The sequence below is a fragment of the Perognathus longimembris genome, chromosome 19, assembly GCF_023159225.1.
Source record: "Perognathus longimembris pacificus isolate PPM17 chromosome 19, ASM2315922v1, whole genome shotgun sequence".
NCBI lineage: Eukaryota > Metazoa > Chordata > Mammalia > Rodentia > Heteromyidae > Perognathus > Perognathus longimembris.
In genome coordinates, this window is record NC_063179.1 from 25,717,403 (window position 1) to 25,737,324 (window position 19,922).

Consider the following 19,922-nt stretch of genomic DNA (forward strand, 5'->3'; position numbering starts at 1 on the left):
TATTATTTGCATACTCATGCAATATCCATAGTGGACATAGTCACAGCTTTTACTGAAGAAACAATCCCAACCATTTTAGAAAAGACTTGTATATAGGAACTGAAACTCAGTTTCACAATTGAAAGAAGAATATATCACATACAGAGGGAGTTGTTTCAATACAGCCTAAGCTATTAAAGAACTACTTGATTTTCAAAGATAGCTAGCTCCAAAGGAACTATAGAATCTCATCATTGTTCTTTTTTTCATGTTTCTAACACTAAAAATTGCACTTAAAATTTAAGTACTTGCTCTGGTATTGTCAACACTTTTGACATTAGAAGACTATATACAAAAAATCCTGTGGAAAGAGAGAAAGAGAAGTGAGAGAAAAAAAATGAAGGAAGTAGGGAGGGAGGGAAGGGAGGCAAGTGAGGCAAGTTTCTGAAAGCAAGGAAGGGAGGAGAGAGAAGGGGAAGGGGAGGGAGAAGAGTAGAGAAGGGAAGGGGAATGGGGAAGAGGGAGGGGAGGGGAGGAGAGGGGGGAAAGAGAGAAGAGTCAGGAGAGAAGAATTTAAATCTCTAAAATTTTGTTTACACAGTTGTTCTCAGGTTTAGAATCCCAACTCATCATAAATAAGAGTCATGGAGCTCTGTCATGATGAAAAAAAGGCTACCTTGGGGTGAAAATCAGTTTGTCTTCTACCTCCCTTTCACACACACACACACACACACACACACACACACACACATACACACACACATACACACTGACATGCTGGAACGCTGACTTCATTATAAGGTCTATCAGAAAATCTCTGTCACCAAATAGGGAATATTACAGCTTAAACATATGCTTTAATGAAATTTTAAAACGATTTTCCTTTTATGGAACATAGTGACATGTTCTTTGCCAGACTATATGTAAAAATGAAAAATGTGCCAACATTTTCTTTCTCAAAAACATTAGATTATCTGAACCATTTTTGGCTTTTCCTTCCATTACCTCCCCATTTAGACTTAGAGTCACTCCAAATTTTATTGAGTTTTGCTACCACTAAGAATAACTTGAGGAGTTTTTTTAAATTCAGATTAATGTATATAAACCTCGTTTGCTCTATTTCCAGCTCATACATTATTTCTAGACTAGATTCATAAATTGCATTTGGTTATTCACATTGTTTCACTCTATCATGTGGCCCTAAACCTAAGGCTGAGAAAAAAAAGATCTATTGTTGTCTGCTGTTATAATCACACATTTCCAATTTGGCCTGCATTTCCTTCTGCTTTAGATTCCCTACTATAGTATAGTATATAGTATATATACTATATATAGTATATAGCATATACTATATATAGTATATAGCATATACTATATATAGTATATATTTTCAAGAGAAATAGGTTCGGGCTGGATCTCACATAAGCATGTGTAGTCCCCTGTGGCCATTTATCACCTAGAAAATTCTAGCAATTTGAATGGGCTTATGCTTTTTGTCTGGTTTAAGAGAATGTAATGTAAGTAAATTTTTGTCCTCAAGGTAATCCTGCGCTACATTTATTATTCAGTCCCGTAATACCAGTGTTCCATTCCTAATAATTGCACCCTTCTTTGCCAATATCCTCACTATTAAATATCTTCTCAAATGCCTATAAAACCAACACTTATTTCACAGCGTCTAGAAAAATGAGTGAGCTCCTTAACATTGATCTAGGAGTTCATGGTCAGTCTCTGCTTAGCAAAAGCCTCATTATCTCAATACTTAACAGTGAGATGCTTATTTCCTGTTTACATTCTCTTAGATTCTACTGTTGTGAGAGAAACAAGTTTTCTGAACTGTCAATTGTAGAATTGTGCTGCAAGACAGACATAATGCTAGATGTTATTTTCAAAAGTAACTGTGATGTACTGTATTAAAATTCTGAAAACATTTCTCAGAAAATACTATTTACTGACTTTTTAATAGCATTAAATTACCTATCTTTATAGAATTGGAATTTTATGAACCTTATCAGGGGGACTCTTTTACATAGATGTTCTTGGAACAGTTGGAGGAAAAACTTTAACTGAAATTAAAAAGTTTATTCTCACTAAAAAAGAGACCTCCTAGGTAGCCATGTTCTGTACCAAATGACAATATTTTCTGCGCTTGCAGTAACCAATGGTCCACATGACTGGATCAACTAAACTGTATATCTTTGTATATCTCAATTAATACTCACTTAAACTTATCATTCATTTAGATTTAAGTAAATCTGAGGTCCCATTATGAGACTGGTACTTTGTTAAGTTTTTTACGTAATTTATCTTGTTTAGTTTTTCGTAGACTGAAGATGCCATAGCATGCAGCCATCTCAGTCTCATAATTAAGAAATGGGATCAAGTATTGGAGGTTATATGTATTGGAGTCCCTATTTAATACTGTCTACCAGAATACACTGCTTTTGGTGGACCAAATACCAAATTGGTCCACAGAAATCAATCATAATTCACTATATTAGTTTCTTGGTCATTGTAACAAATAATTACAAAATGGGCAGTTCAAAATAACAAAATTTATTATTTCCTAGATTTGAAGGTGAGAAAACCACTGTCAGTTTCACTGGGCTATACACTAAAATGCAAAAGACATTTTGCCATCTCCCTACATCCTTCCAAGTTTCCACTCCTTGTGGCATGAAATACAAAAAAGACATTTAAATGTCATCAGCCCAAAGATCTCAAATATCATAATATAATCTAAACCACGTATGAATATGGTCATAATCCATCTTGAAGCAAATTATTCTCTTCAAATGAATCTGTAAAACTAAGAAAAAGAGTTGTTATTTTCCAAGAATCAATAGCTAGATAGATACGAAATAGCAATAATAGTCCCATTCCAAAAAGAGACAAATGTAAAGAAGAAGGAGGTCATCAGTCCCAAACAATTTCAAAATCCATCATGGCATATTCTATTTTATATCAGGATCCTAGCATAATCTTCTTTGATCTTAATGTCATCTTCTAGGCCCATAGTTAGAGGCTATGTGCCCAGTTCTTACCATGTTCAAGATTATGAATCAGACAATCCTTACCTTCTCTTTAATAATGGCTTATACTAGTGGCTGAATAATTTTAATTAAGTGATTCTATTAGTTGCCAGTAGAATTTGGGACATCTGACAACTGTCCTTCATTTTGCCCTATTTTTGTCCAAATTGGCATTATTTCTGCGGATAGAGCCATTTTACAAACTATATGAGTTCCCCTGTGTATGTCTTAGAGATTTAGGCCATGAAAGGAAACCCATAGATCTTCATGAAGGATCTGACTTTTTTTTAATTTCTGGATATTGTTGAGATGCTCAAAGAAGCCCATCTATTATATTTCTTATCTTTTAGGCATTAGCACAAAGTCTAATCATTCTGTTGGCCTTTACTTCACAGCCTACTTTGCTAACAATGAATGCATAATTTAACTTCTTTGAAATTTGAATGGATTGAGAATTTCCCAAGTAATCAACTGCTTTCTATCCTTACTAGTTCTATTCTCTTGAACTTTCCTATAAGCACATAAAAAAACCTAGACTGATCCTTCATATTAACATTTGACTTGGAAACTATGTTAGCTAAATACTAATGTTCATTACTTACATGTTCTACTTTCCCTCACAATAACTACTCATTCTCCTGTTTCCAAGAACACACTGTCATTTCTTTCTGTGCTCTCATCAGAAGCACTTACATATTTCTCCCAGCATTCTGCTTATAATGGTAAGTATATTCTCTAAATGATGTGTGATGTCTCTGCTGCACTGTTCATCTCCTTTTAACTTCTCCCCAGAAAGTAATTTTTTTCTACGTTTCTACCAGGTAGCTATTTAAGAAAATCTGGGCTTTTAAAACCTCATGTTCTTAAATGTCCTCTGGTTTATGTTCTTACCCAATTCAACTTTCCAATGCCATTTGCACATCTTCAGGTCTTTGTTACAGTGCCACTTCAGTTTTTGTATCTGTCTCCTGTAGCTCCTGTACGAAATTGCCTCAAATTTGTGTCTTAGTAAATGTATATTTTTTATGACTCTGGGAATCTAAAGTCCAATATCACTTTTACTAGGCCTATCTCCAGGAGTCAATAAGGCCCATCTCTGCTGCAGGCTCCAGGAAGACAATCTGTTCCTTTCCTAATTGGCTACTGGAGCCACGTTTCCTAGTTTGTGGCTCTTTAGTTTAGACCTATCTCCAAAGCCAACAACATTACACCTTTAAATCTTTCTCAGTCTCATCATCAAATTGCCTTCGTCCTTCTGTCTGTCTAACTTTCCTCTGCTTCTTAAATAAGGACTTGGGCCTTGGAACTTCAGGGCCACCTAAATAACTAAAATCATCTTCTCATCTCAAAGAGGTGACAAATGTTTTGTAACACTTCATCACCGGTTCTAGAACACTTCAGAGTATACTACAGCTTCTATTTTCTAATATAGGCATGCTTTTGGAATTTGGTTCATAATACAATAAAAATTAGTATACTGCAGTAAAATGCTTATAATTTAGTTCAGTACAGTGCACTAATCTTGCAGATTAAGTCCTAGAGGCCAAGATAAAGTGAATGACCTGCTTACGATCATATAGTAAATGTTTTGACAAAGCCAGCACTACAGCCATATCCCTTTCCTTCCACTCTGCAATACACTATTCTTTCTCTCTAGCAGTGTTACTAAGTATTCATTTCTTATTTTTCATGTGTCATTCAGGAAGTCAAATAGAACTCTGGAACCAGAAATAAACTATCATGTAGCCAGTAAGAATTTTGAACAGGATTAAAGTCATTATCATGAGTATGATAAATAGTAATCTGAAATGGAAGAATTAAAGAAGCAGAATTAAAAAAAAATTCATGACCACACAGTTTTTTATGCAGAAATTTGAATGACTTGAAGTACATCACAGAGAGTTAAGTAATGACCACTCCCTCTGCTGACTTCCATGTTGTCAGAATTGGAAAATTAGAATTTAATGGAATTTGGAAAGGTCACTTATGTCAATATACTTTTCTGAACTAGGTGGTACATTTATCACATTTTCCAGAACAGATCACTGATTTAAAAAAAAAAAACCCTCAGTAACTTGGTCAATGTCATACAGCTCAAAAAATAGTAATTCATTTAATAATATATAGAAAAGGAAGATCTAATATATATGACAGACACCAAAGTAAGAGCTTATACCCAAAGATCAATAAATATGGTCTGTACTGTCAACAAGTTTTCAGTTTGTGAGGGAACTAGATGGAAAAACGGCTAAGTAATCAAATGTAACATTGTTTTGTGTATACATAATGGATTTACAATAAGTAAATAGTGAGAAATGAGGCTATGAGCTTGATGCAGAGAAATTCACGAGAGACTTACAATGAATACATGTTGATATTATTCTAAGAATGTCAAGAAGAAAATGATGTGTCTACTGGGGCACATGTTTTTTGTAGATGTATACCTCACATCGGCCAGACTGACAAAGCCTATGGAGATTTCATAATAGGATGCTTTGTAATGGAATGGAGGGCTTTTAACAAATGTACCAGACAGAACAAGAGGTATTTACTGTGACTGTCTAAAGAAAAGCAAGATCAGCCTCACCCAGACTGCTAGGTTTGAACACAGACTCACTTATGCTAACTATGAGATTACAGTCTGACATCATAACTTTTAGGCTAACCTTTATCATCTATACATGGTATGAGGTAATAATGGTTACCTGTATTATAATACTATCTATATCACAGTATATTTTTTGAGTCAATTGTTGAAAACATTAAAATACTTTGTAAGCTATAAAATAAAGTTAGGCGGTCTCATTTCAATTTCCTGCCTACTTTTCAGAACCTGGTGGCATAATCTCGGAATCTTGCAGATAATATGATGCATTAATAACAATTCAAGATACTCATGGAATAAAATATTAACAAGAGCCAAAATATTTAATCTCTTAAAATGTTCCAGCATTTCTATTTACAAGATTTCATATGTATTTTTGTTTGTATGTGTGAACTTGTTATCCTCTTTATTTAGCTGAAGAAATCAAGACTTGGGGGTGGGTGCTATTTGGCTTGGCCAAAATCATACAGCTATGAAGTTTTAGAATTTAGATTCCATATCAAAAAGCCTGACTCTAGAGTTCAAGGTTTCATTAGTGGATGTACTTGTAAATACACTGCCAGTCCACTGCTCCTAAAAAAAAATTACGTATATCTTTTTGTAAGAAAAAGAGCTTTAGTCTCTTTTGTTTCTTTTTCTAATCACCAGAATCCAGTAAATCTAAGACAATTTAGATCAGGGATGACAAGAACAAATACACAACTGCATCTAGTGATATTAATGTCTCAGTAGTTTCCTTTGGGAATGTGCTTAAAGTTACAAAACCCCTTGCCAGTGAGTTGTACCTATTGAGAACTATTAAGGAGGAAGTATTTAAAAATTTTAAAGCACAATCATTTGACAAATCAGGAATAGTATAAGGATGATACTGAGCCAGAAGAACTACATCTTCCCCCCCCCCCCGACATATTTTTGGTATAACATAGCTGTTTCTCGCCCCCCCTCCTCTTTTTTTTTTTTTTTTTTTTTGCTAATCCTGGTCCTTAAACTCAAGGCCTGAACACTGTCCCTGACTTCTTTTTGCTCAAGGCTAGCACTCTGCCACTTGAGCCAGAACGCCACTTCCTGGCTGTTTTCTGCATATTTGGTGCTGGGGAATTGAACCCAGGGCTTCATGTAAACGAGGAAAGCTCTCTTGCCACTAGGCCATATCCCTGACCCCTCTTCCCCCTTTTTAACCACCAATTTGGCTGTTTACTTTAGACTGTCAATCATAATAGTCTGTAGAAATTTTGAAAAATATTTGTACTCTTGTTTTGTGTATTCCTTTACCTCAAAAAGTAAACAAATCTCATAATAAAATATAAGGATCAACTTTAAATGAAAATTATGTTAATATAATACTTAACTACAATTTATGTCCTCAAATATAGGGCTGCTTATAAACTTCCCTCTTCCAGACAGGAAGTCCTAATGTTCTGTGTGATATAACTTTATGTTTGGTTCTGCAACTGCATGCTTCTGGGTTGCTTTTATGATATCCTTACTCTTTTTATCCAAGTGCTCCTCTAACTGGGGTCCCTATTCTTCAGTGTGCCTGGGGTCACCTCTCTCACTTCCTCAGGTACAGAGAGGTTGCTCTTTAATTAAACTCTACCTTGCTTCTTGGCATTGAATACAAACTATATTCTATGATCTCCCAACTCTGTCATAAGTTCCTGTTTCTAGCTACACATTGCAAATGTGGGAGGTGAGAACCAAAAAAAATCAGAGGGGTAAGAGAATAAGACTTAACTACAGGGCTTTCTGAGAGCTTAGCACCTGTGATAATGCTATTTCAAAGTCACATCATAACTTATATAAAGAAAATGTGGTTTGGTACATTTGATTATGTTTCCTCTATTTTTCTGTCTCCCTATAACCTTCCTTCAATTATCCATGATTATCTGTTTTGTTGCTAGTGTTTTTTCTTCTAATCTAAATGTCCTTGAAGATATATATATATATATATATATATCATCTACTCTTTATTTTTTGTTTTTTGTTGTTGCCTCAAACCATCATTTAGTTTTCATTCTTTCGTTCCTTCCTTTCCTTCCCTCCCTCCCTCCCTCCCTGACTTCCTTCCTTCCTTCCTTCCTTCCTTCCTTCCTTCCTTCCTTCTTTCCTTCTTTTCTTCCTTCTTCCCTTCCTTTTTTCTCTTTCTTTCTTTCTTATTTTCCTCTTTTTCTTTATTTTCCTCTCCTTGTCTTTCTCTCTATGTCTCTTTTTCTCTGTCTCTGTCAATCCCTATTGCTGTCTGTCTCTGTCTCTGTCATTGCAGCACTGGGGTTTGAAATCAGAGTCTAGTGGTTGCTAAGTAAGCACTCTACCACTTGATCCACACCCTTAGACCACTTTAAATTTTTTCAATATCTTCTCGAGTCTTAAAAAATAAACTTTTCCTCCAAACTTTAGAATATAATAAATACTACAATTACAAATAAAATTTCTGATATCTTGGCTATTTTTCCCAGTTCCTTTCTCTTTCTCAGCTCCAATGCCATTAATGAGCAATTCACCTTATGATTCATCCCCTTGCCCCTTATCAGGAGGAAACTTCATGCTTACTTTGTGGATTTGTACAAAACTCTTGCATGTACTGGTTTATTTCTCCAAGCTTCTGCAAAGTCCAACCACAGAGTTTGTTCTCTACATTTTCTGCAAGAGGCGGCTCCTAGATCTCCGCTAGTTTCCTTCTTTCCATCTTCTCTAAAGGCTTTTCTAGCAACGCTGATTGCAATAGTTCCGGGTTGTTTTCTGCTAAGGACCCTTGCTTGCTTCTTCTGCTGCTCACACCTCTGTTTCCCTTGGCTCTTAGCTTACTTATTTGGTTGTAGATGTTAACTTTGTTTTGCTTTTTTCTTACACTGCTGCCTGTGCGGTCCAGGAGAACCATTAATGGCAACTCTTCCAACACCACATCCACTCAGTGCTTCACACAGTAGCTGACACAAAGCAGACACTTACCATTTCTGTTGAATGAGGCAATGAATAAGGAAATGATTTTACTTAATCTTTACCATGCAAGAAAAAAATAGCTACTGTAAGCAACCTTGTTTTACTGATGAAAACCTGCCCTAAAGTAGACGATCTTGTCTCACAAGTGGTACCCTGTGGCTTCAAAGTCCTCTTCCACTTTGGGCTCACACTATTAACCAATTGAATCAAAGCCCGCACATTTACTCACTAGTATACAGGATCTTTAGCAGGATCTCCTTCTGCGGTTTTCTAATGTTGCTACCTTGGCAGTGAGGACTTGTATGGGATTCCTTTTCCATCACAAGTTTTTATTTCAGTCAATTTAACAATCATTTGGATGCTCTGACTTGGGTTACATTTCCTTCACACTTTTTTTTTTTGTCATGTCAGACCTTAGCAGTGCTACTAACTGAGCCTGATCTTTTTCTCAAAAGTTCAGAACCCTTGTCTTCATCACTCCATCAAATTGTCCCCTCCTTCTTTTAATGCATGCCTAACACTGCTCTACAGCCTCTGCTGCATATCTCCTTTCCTTTAGCTTCTAACATTTTCATTGTTGTTTTTTGTAACCACCTATGTCTCTTGCTTCTGGATGAGCTTTGAAGCACTCCTACTCATCAGGATTTTACACAACAATGAGATGAGCATCCTCACCACTCTTGTCCCACATTTATGATACAAGGTTCTTTGGTTATACCCCCCAGAGGCTTACAATTCTGATAATGACAGTTACTAATACCGGTTATAAATATTGTTTTTGATCATGAGATTTACATAGTAAGTCAGATATGTGTTACCACTGTCTTCATGCTACAGATTATTAATTCTTTGAAACAATTTGAAAACAATGAAAAAGAAAGCTCGACTTTTATTTGTTAACACAACAGATAAATTATATATATTTATATACTGATTAAGATTTCAACTTTTGTTTCTGCTTTAAAATATTACTAAAAAAGACATGTCCAATTCTATATTTTGTCAATATGAAGTATATATCTTTGTATATTTTAATTGTTTCCCATTGGTAGCCAATATTAATGACAGCTTGAGTTTTAGTAGATTTGGCACTGCTTTTCACACTGTCATTTGAAAGTTGGGAATATTAAAGATCTCCAAGGCAGTATTTGTCATCTAATATAGTTGAGGAAAAATAAATTTCATAAGTTATATTTCTTTCTCTCATGCAATTTTTTTAAGTTATACGAGTAAGAAGAGTGACAAAGTAGCTAATAACTTATTTAAGTACAGACAAAAGTTAAAAGGAAGGTAAAATCACCCTAAGAAAGGGACATTGAGCATCAAGTATAACCTGAAGAAGAGGTGCAAAATAAGGAAAGGACAGCAGGTGACTGACCCGGGGCTTCCCCACTTCACTAGAGAGAAATTGCCATAGAGACTGGGACAAAGAAAGAATTAACTGGCTGGGCACCGGTGGGTCATGCCTGTAATCCTAGCTACTCAGGAGGCTGAGATCTGAGTTGAAGCCAACTCTGGGTAGGAAAGTCCCCATAAGGCTCTTAACTCAAACTAACAACTCAAAAACTGGAAGTAGTGGTGTGGCTCAAGTGGTAGAGCACTAGCCTTGAGCACAAAGAGGCAGGGGCAGTGCCCAGGCCCTGGGATCAAGCCCCATAACTGACAAAAAAAAAATAGAACTAACTGAAGATTTAGAATCTGAAGAGAATGTTGAATTTGAATCAATGAAGTATTTATTTATAGAATCTAAGCTATCTCTTTAAGATGCTACATATCTGAATGCTACCTGGTGCTAAGTAGTAAAACAAATAACTCCCTATCCCCAAAGTTATGTAGTAGAGAAGGAAACCAGGGAAGAAGGATAAACTTATACGTACACAAAAATAAAGGAGGAGAAAACAACAGAGTGGTGAATCAGTGATCAAAGCTAGTATGTCGAAGCAGTGTTGTCACAGAGTACCTCAAAACAGAATTATTAGGAAGTAGCTGAGCCCTGAATTACAAGAACAATTGAAGATGACAATTGTCTTCAACAGGAAATGCCTCAATAAAGATCAATGATAAATAGCATTAGTTTATCTGTAAAAAAAATTCTAACAGTATCACCAAAAAGAAGTAATAATTATAGAAAAACAAAATGCCTTCTTAAATAGTTGATAAACTTGGGGTTTACCTACACTGCACATAATACAGTTATAGTTGGTGGAATTACTAGGTTTGTGTGGTTGACAAAAATGTGTAAATACTTCATCAGTATTTTACCTAAGTTGGTTCATTGGCATCTCAGTGGCAGCATTTATTGTAGGAAGCGTGCCAAACATTTGAGAATTCCTCATTAATGATAACATACAGTGACAGATTAGGTATAGGTAAAGGTAGACAGGTTTAGGTTGGAGAATTATTGGGTGAACTATAAAATGAGGCAATGCTTTACTGCCAGCCCTATGAATCTATCAAATGGTAATTGGTTGCACGTGTTAGTAGCAGTAAAAAGTCACTGTCCAGTTGTCCACCTTACATGGGAATCTACTCTGAGTGTCTTCTTTGATTTATTGTTCCAATTAGAACACAGTGTTCAAAGAAAGAACATAACTGACCTCATTTAATAGCAAGGGAGCCTTTAAGGCCATTATTTCGTGGATGACCTGGCTCCTTTTGAGATAACTTGAAAGTTGCTATTTGTGAAAAATCTGAACAAATTAGGTACTGGATTTTGAATAGAGTCTGTGAAACATTGAATTTTTGTATTCATTTATTTTGGTATCATAGTGTCACTGGTGGCATAGTGGGATGCAGATATATTTCCTTTCACTCATTTTGAAGTCACATTTCTAGGTATTCTCCGATATACTGAACTACTTAAACAGGTAGTATTTCTCCCATCCAAGTACTAACCAGACCCTGCTTAGCTTCCGAGATCAGACGAGATCACGCATGTTCAGGGTGGTATGGCCGCAGACAGCAGGTAGTATTTCTCACACATCGAGAAAGAAGAATGCTAGTGACATTTTAAAAAGTAAGTATTTAAAATGTGATAAACTAATACACACCATTGGTTGAATGATAAATGTTCTTAAAAGACGTTAAATCATTGCAATTTTTCCTGAGAGACTAACATACTCCTACATGAAGATTTTGGACAAAACAAAGTTCATTATCTCTCTAGATTATGATAAAACTATGCAAAAACTACACACACATGAATCTTATAACCCAACTTATTGCCACATTAAAAGATCTCTTTCATTTCTATAAAGGAAATGCTAGTATTTGACTCACTTATATTAAGCAAACATCAACTATTAATGTTGACAAATGTTGGAACAGTAACACTGAAACTGTCATCTGAATTACTCCTCGTTGCAAAGTTCACAGAATTAATGTTAGGATAGATTAAAATCACTTTGAGCTAATACGCATGTATAACTCTTCCTTCTGAAGCATAATAAAGAAATATCATTTGCGCTACAATTTTTAATAATCATACAGACATTTAAGGCTTAGGAAAGATGTAGATATTCGTGGGCAGCTCATAAACATGAGAAGCATTAGGTCCATTTCAAATGAACTGTCAACTTTTTCTACTATGTTGGCTAGTAGAAAGTTAGATGTTTGGATAATACATGGGGTTTGCCTCAAAACATTAAGGCAATTGTTCCTTGAATAGTGAGGAAATATACTGGAATAAAGTTTATGCTGGAGAAGAAAATATGTACATATTGAAGTTTCTTTGATTTTTTTATATTTCTTTCTCTCCTTATCCCTCATCTTTTCCACCTTTTCTTCCCCCTCTTTTCACTCCTCCTGTCCTCCTCTTCCTTCACTTCTTTCTCCTTGTCCTCATTCTAGGATTATATGCTTAAATACAATTTTGAAAATATGGACTATTAAAAGGAGACTGTAGCGCTGGGTAATAGGTTAGTGAAACTCTTGTGACCTAGAAATTGGCATCTCTATATTCTTCTCTTCCAGTACTGACATGTGATTCCTGCCAACTGTTTTCTTGGGTATCTTCTACTACATGGTTATAAATTATTTTTACAAAGGGGAAACTCTCAAAGTATTCATTTTAATGGATTTATGACAGAGCCATCAAAGTGGAGGGTCCATATGGTAGGATTACAGTAAAGGTAATAGGATAGTGTCATGTAAACATTAAATACAGTGACTTCCACCTTCATAAATTCTTTATGCTCATGATTAAATGCTGCCGGTTATAAATTATACAACCAAATTCTAGACAGAACCACAATTTTAAGTAAGACACCAGTGCAAAGCCATAAATTGTCTACAGGTTTTCTTTCCAGAAGACTTTTGAGAGTCCCTATGTTCTTAAACAATTATTTTTAACTTTAACTTCCTATAATTCATTGTAACTCTGATTAAACAGTTATAATGCAAATCATTAGCCCTAGACAGAAGTCTGCTAGATTTATTGAGTAAAGTAACTTTTTGATTCACAGACTCATTTTAAAGCATTCTTAATATATATAGCTTTAAGGTCACCAAGATAGTGTCCTTTCTAGAGTCATATGTTAGAAGTTTCTCCCATAGTCCAATTTCCCACAGGTATTTACAATCAAATTATTTTATTACACATGGGAACAATTAAGCATTTGGCTCTCAGCTGTAAACAATTACCATATACAATGACATTCATGGATTTTCTTAAATAGTCATGTATTCCTAATGACCTCTGTTAATGTAACTGAGATTGATATATGTGTCCTTTGTGTGTGTTCATAAGCAAATATATCCCATAACATAACACTGAGAGATATACTAGTGGTGTCTGATACTGTGTAGTTATCTGCAGTGATAATTTTTAACCAGTTTGCTTCTGTTACACTTCAAATTCAATTGTAAAAGCTACTGGTGTTCACAGCAAAAAGCACATAAGGTCTGGACAACCAATTGTCAGGAAATTTCTGGTGAAAAGTTGTACTGTGCAAAGTAGCAGAGATGTATGGTATATAAGAAGAGATAACAAAATAGGCTTAGTTTTGAATTCTGGTCCTGTCAGTTTTTAGTTGAATGAGCGCAGGCAGTTTACTTTCTTCAGGGTTTTTTTCATATTGGAAAACTTTGGATAGTTCAATCAAAATCATAGAACTATTATGAGTATCAATGTGACATATATTTCAAGAGAAAGGAATCATACCATATGCTCAGTGCATATTGATTTCTCCATTTTCTCCCTTCCTCTTTTCTGAGAAAAGATATTAAGCTCTGGGAATCTGTTTTGTGAATATCCATCTTCAGTTTTCTCAAGTTTGAGGATAGATTTTCTTTTCATTATTTTCCTATTCCCTTCAAGTGCCAATCATGGGAGAAGCTCTCAGTTGTTTTACTCACATCTACAAATAAGTGAACCATTTCCAGTTACAAGGGTACAACAGTGTATGCAGCCTTGATAGACCAGAACTGGAGCTGTGTGGTAGTGTTTCAAGGGCAAAGCTGTAGATGTAATGAATGATAAAACTAAACCAAAATGAGCCTGCACATATCTAGTGACAGATATACCACAGCTATTCTAAATTGTTCAAGCTTTCCCAGACTTCTAACAAGAGAAACAAAATTAATCTCTACTCTATCTTTATTCTTCTCTCACTGAATGGCAACATTCCAACAAAAATACACCCTCATAAAAAAAGTTTTTATAATAATCATCCAAACTGAGAAGAGTTTCATTAGCAATAGGTTCTAGGAACTAGCTTTGGAGGGAGAAGTTAAAAATGATTTTGCTACACTTATGGGTGATTTCCTTCCCCAATTCCATTTTGTTAGTATTTTACTGGCCAGAAAAGCCTGTAAAACAGTTGTTTAATTGCCCAGGACATGACAAACATATGACTCCTTAGATAAGCTGTCACAGTATTTTAATAGCAATAACAGTAGGGTCAAAAGTAACAAAGAAAATTAATCTTCAAATAAGCAAATGTCAAAAGAGCAGCTTTGTATATGGAGAGTAATTAATAATTTGTTCAGGAAAAAGTTACTGAAATACATTTGGGGGACAACCCTTCGAAGGTGAGATAGCCTAACATTTAACAGGCTACCGATTGGTGGGCTGACTGGTTGGCTACCCTGTAGGCATGGCAAACGTTTGTTCACATGTAATTATGCAACATTTACACAATATCTTAATGATATCATGTTGTTCAGCTGAGCCATTCCAGTTGGAAATTATAGCAGCATTCTAATTACTGTGCCACATGTGAAATGAAGGTTTCTGTTTTTTTCAGCCTGTACTTTTCACTTGTTAGATTTAGATACAGATGCTCTTGGACAGTTTATACTAGTTGTGGTTTGACAAAAGTTATCAGTGTAAGCCTTTCTCCTTTTCATTTTTTAACCATTCATTAAGATTGAATTACTATAAAAATATATTTGGCTTGTAACTTCTAAAAAGACTTTATCAAATGGAAGAGTTTGCCTATTTTGATTAGCTAGGATGGAAATTCTTCTTTTTTGAAATAGTTCATATTGTACCAATAAAATTTATTATATTTCCTATAAACCATTTTGCCAATTAATTAATCACAGTGATCATTATTTTGGACAATAGTAATTTCAGCTACATAAACTGAATGGTTCAGTATCATCATTACCTCGCATCATAAAGATATTTAAAATACAGCAATGGAAAATCACGTAGCTCCAGGTTTTCATGAAATTCTGTTGTGTTTCTTTGGGTTTTACCTGGGAACTAAAACTTCAAAGTCCAATCTATGAAAAAAAAAAGTACATACATACACACATATATAGATATGTGTGTATACATACATATATACATAAACATATATACATATGCATACATACATACATGCATGCATGCATACACACACACACACACACACACACACACACACTCCCACCTCCCTCTGACCAGGCAGGTTCTTGTCTTTCCTACAAACTGGATTCCACCATACCATTTGGTCTTAGAAGTAAATATTAAATTTTAATCTGTAAACCAAAAACCATATAATCAAAATCTCATGACTTTTAAGCAAAAATAAATATAATTAATGACTTTATTTTGGCAGCATTTTGTTATTCCAAATGAAAAAGACATACAGGAATTTGGATGTTACATGTATGTAACATATGTTATATATCAGATATATATGGCTTAAATATTCTTTAATATATTTAATGTATCTACTACTAAAACTGAAATGGAATACTCTAAAATATTTCTCCAAATATTTGTATTACTTGTAAACTATTGCTAATTATAGTAAAGACAAGCACTAGCTGAAACAAGCACTAGGAGAAACAGAAGTTAATGCTATATGTGTGATTCCTAAACAAGAAACTAAGCTTTAATTTATACAAATATTTATTTAAAAATAAGATGTTAGAATCTGGCCAAGTGTCACTTTCATGACTACCTGTTTCTTTCCAGGCTAAGGAACCTTGAAATATATACTCCATATATTTAAGTTAACTGGTACATAATATGTGTAGAATTCCTAAAGTGCTGACACAAAAAGTTCCTTGAAAGATGACTTGTAATTTACCAAAGAGATAAAGCTAAATAGTCCTTTATAACATTTAAATGTCATTGTCTATGGTGTTTCGTGTGCCATTACATAGCCTTCAGATCCTTTCAAAAAACAATCAGTAGAGAATGAATAAGTCTTCCCACTTGAAAGTAGCTAGGAAAGGAAGCCAACAGAATACTTGGGCTTGGCTGGATTGATTCAAGAGCTAACACAATATCAACCCCTTCTCTTTGCATTCTCCCTCTCCCTTTCCAGCCTACACCCTTGTAAGAAAGACAGAAAAAAAGGAAGGAAGGAAATCCCAGGATACCAGGCAGAATTTGTGTTTGGAGGGGGAAACCTCACCCTATGGGATCAACCATCACCATGGAAACAGACTTATGACTTTTACTTTGAAAAATAAAAGAATGACAAGGAAATTTGTGTGAGGTCTGTGTGAATCCAGTCCCAGATGTTTACAATGCTGTAGCAGTATGGCTGTGCAATATGAGAGGTTTCAGAAGAAACAGTACAACAGGACACCACAAAGCACAGCAGATGCTATTGACAATGCAGACATGAGCATCATGTTACCAAGAGAGAAGCCAGGCAGAAGACAAATAGCCACGGTGGTGCCTGAAAAGCTAACTTCATGGACTGCAATCACTCACACCAACAGGAGGGACCCAACCAGAAAACAACACCAACAACAGAAATCATCCCAAGCAGAACAACAACAGAAAAAAGTGCTCCTATGTAGAAAGGTGAAGGGGAGACAGTGGAAAAGACTTTTCACTTTTGTTTCTTAAGGTTTTCCCTAAAGCCCCTGCGATGGACATGGAGGAATTACTTTCAGCTCCAGGAGCCTGTCCCAAAGAAACGCTTTAAGACTGGGAATGCAAGGAGTCATAATGTGTTTACCTGAGCCATTTTCAGAAGGGAGGGAAAGGGGACCTTGCTTGGGAATGAGATGCAAGAAAGCATTGGACACAGAAGGGGTCCTCTGTGCCCTAACAACTCTAGGGCGCCCTGCGTGGTCAGGCAAGCCACAACCCAGCCAGCAAGAGAAGAGGTGTGGATTAGGTTGTCAAGGTGTGTGTGTGTGTGAGAGTGTGTGTGTGTGTAGTTGCTCACCTAGGGGAGGGATGCCTGCAGCAGCAGCATGTATGGGGGGGTGATTTAGTGTGAAAGTATTCCACTTAATCATTTTACAGGGGTTGGGGACGTAAATATTTAGCTGGTCACATCTGGAACCTATTTTTCCCCCCCGTGTGGGGTGGGGGTGGATAATTGGAGGGAGGGGAGCGCGCATTTGTTACTTACTGTATGGGCAGTTTTCCTTCTTGGTTCCGCTGACCTTTCCGTTCTTCTCAATCTTGAGAAAGTACTTGGTGAAAGAGAATAATTTTCTCCAACGGACATCTCCCTGGAGATGATTGTAGCTCCGCACATGCCTCCCTACGCTGGAAGGAGAGGAGAAGGAAGAGGAGGAGGAGGAAGAGGAGGAAGAGGAAGAGGAAGAAGAGTTGGTGGCCTCCGGTGACACCATATCCTGAGCAAGAGCTTGACAGGTGACAGGGACGGAAGACACCAAGAAGAGCAACAAGAAGCAGCAGCAGCAACAGCCGGGCAGGTGGGGAAAGGCTGAGGCACAATGTGTCAGTATCCATTTCCACATTGTACTGAAACTCTGGGCACTGGAGATTGTCTCATCAGAAGGAACATACTGGAAGGGTAAGACCTGGTGCAAGACAAGGAGATAGTTGGAGGAGGTGGCGGCGGTTGGTCAGCTCCCTCGGGGCACGGATCTGGCCAGAAGTGAATACACCAACATCCATAACTCCTCGGAAGGGCCGGGTGCCTCTTCTTGCTGCTGCTGGGTGCTGGGGATCCCCTAGCCGCGTCTCTCGAGTCTCCCCGTGAATGGTGGACCGTGGGTGGCCGCAAGAGCAGCTGGTGGCGGCGGGTGGTGGCTGCTTGGGTCACCAGCGCTTGCTAGGTCGCTCCCGCAGGAGTTACTTTGTTCTTTTCTTCACTCTTTTCTTCACCATGTTAGATGCAAAAAGAAAAATACAAGTCTGAAAAACAGATGACAGCCCGGTGAACAAAACCCACAGGGGGTGGGTGGGCAGGGTAGGAGGGAGATAGCTGCGCCCCTCTGCGGTGGGCAGGTCTCAGGTCCCTCGAAGCGGAGCCCTGGGCTGCTGGCCACTTCTGCCCAGCGGGTCCCTTTGCAGTTGTCAGAACTAGAAGGCGGCTACCCGCTCCTTGTTTTCTTCTCTCTTTTCCTTTCTCTTTTTTGGTGGTGTTGCTTGTGGATGTGAAGTCTCCAGAAGTCACTTCTTGTTTTTTAGTGGGGTGGGGGGGTGAGATGGCGGCTGGTGTTTTGTTTGGCTCTATCCACTCCCCACCCGCCCCCCACCCGCCTTCTCTTTGGAAACCCCGCTTGTAAACAGGTTGAAGCCTGGAGTGGAAATGTCAGTGATTCTCAGCCAGAGGTGGGCTCTGCCTGTGCCGGTCAAACCTCATTTGCAGGGGTGGAGGGCGGGGGGGGGGGGGTCAAATGGCGGTGGGACATCTGAAACCCTCGGCTGCAGGGAACGCCAGGGAGAGGGAGGAGGAGGGATGGAAGGGGCCAGGAGGGGGGGCAGCGAAGGGAGGGGAGCAAGCCAGCGAGCGAGGGAGCGAGCTGTGCGCGCGGTGCCTTTGCTGGGAGCTGGGGGGCTGCGGGTCCTGTCTAGCCTCTGCCGCAGGCGCAGTGGCCGCCAACAGCCAGCTCGGAGTAATTGCTGTTCCTGTCCAGAGCCGATCACCGGCGCGAGCTGCCCTCAGACCTTCCAGTCCGGACCACTCCCCACTGGGGAGCCCCTTTCTCACGAGTTCTCTAGAGCAGGATTTTTTTTTTTTTTTTAAACCCGCTTTTGGCAGTAAAGTACTGGGGAGCCACCTGGAGACCGGTGCTGGGCTATTTTCTTTTCTCTCTCTCTTTCTCTCTCTCTTTTTCTTTTTCTCTTGCTCCCCTAAGTGGGAATTGGCTGGAAAGAAAACAGAAGATGCTGAGGATAAACTCTCTGAAAACAGCAGATTATAAACTGGTAGGAAGGAGAAGAGAAAAGGAGACATAATTAGCTTCCTTTCCTTCTCTTCTGCCAGCTTCCAAGGAGGTCTCTTGCTTTAATGAATCACTGATTTCTCGCTTCCGTTGCTGAAGCAAAAAGTTCACACTATGGCATTCTGTGCCTTTTAAGCTCAGAGAGATTTATCGTCACCCTTAAACGTCGCCTCTCTCTTGGCGCAAATGAAATCAAGGTCCCAAACGACCGATTTCTAATTGTTAACATGAGTCCTTTACTGAATCACACGTACACTTCAAAGCCAACGCACTTTATTGAGATCGCAGAGTTTACTATACAATTTGACTCAATACCCTGCTGTCTGTTTTCTTTTCTATGCAATTTCCTTTGCACTTTACTAACAAGGGGCGTTTTTCTCCATCTTCAAATTGACTGTTTAAAAGTCCCTGTTTTACAATGCAACTACATTACCAGTTGCCTTTGCTCTTCTCCACCTAGTATTCCCAACTTTCCTACTGTTCTCTGTAACTAGCTCACATCCCAGGCTATAGATCCAAGTAAATCCAAGCCTAGGAAGTCTTTGCCAAGAGTTAAAAGTCATTAAACAACAACAACACTGGTAATCCACTCCAACATGAGTAAGACACAGTTCCTACAAGATGACTTCTTAAAATTACACTCCGAACCAGTCACAGTCTGACTGCAACGGACCACTTGGACATGTATTGGCATCTTATGTTAGGCAGCTGGACATTAGCGTTTTGTTGAGGCATATGAAATTGCCAGTATTTGACTGCTTTCCACC

At 37.6% G+C, this 19,922-nt stretch overlaps 1 protein-coding gene across 1 annotated transcript in view; it reads right to left on the reverse strand.

The window, feature by feature from the left end:
• The window catches only part of Fgf10 (fibroblast growth factor 10), a 72,103-nt gene extending 53,756 nt beyond the window's left edge, over positions 1-18,347 (reverse strand). Inside the window, exon 1 of the mRNA XM_048368449.1 lies at positions 17,367-18,347. Coding sequence (XP_048224406.1) covers positions 17,367-17,721 — 355 coding nt within the window. The 5' untranslated portion in view covers positions 17,722-18,347. The remainder of the gene's footprint in view (positions 1-17,366) is intronic.
• Positions 18,348-19,922: the final 1,575 nt, after the last annotated feature.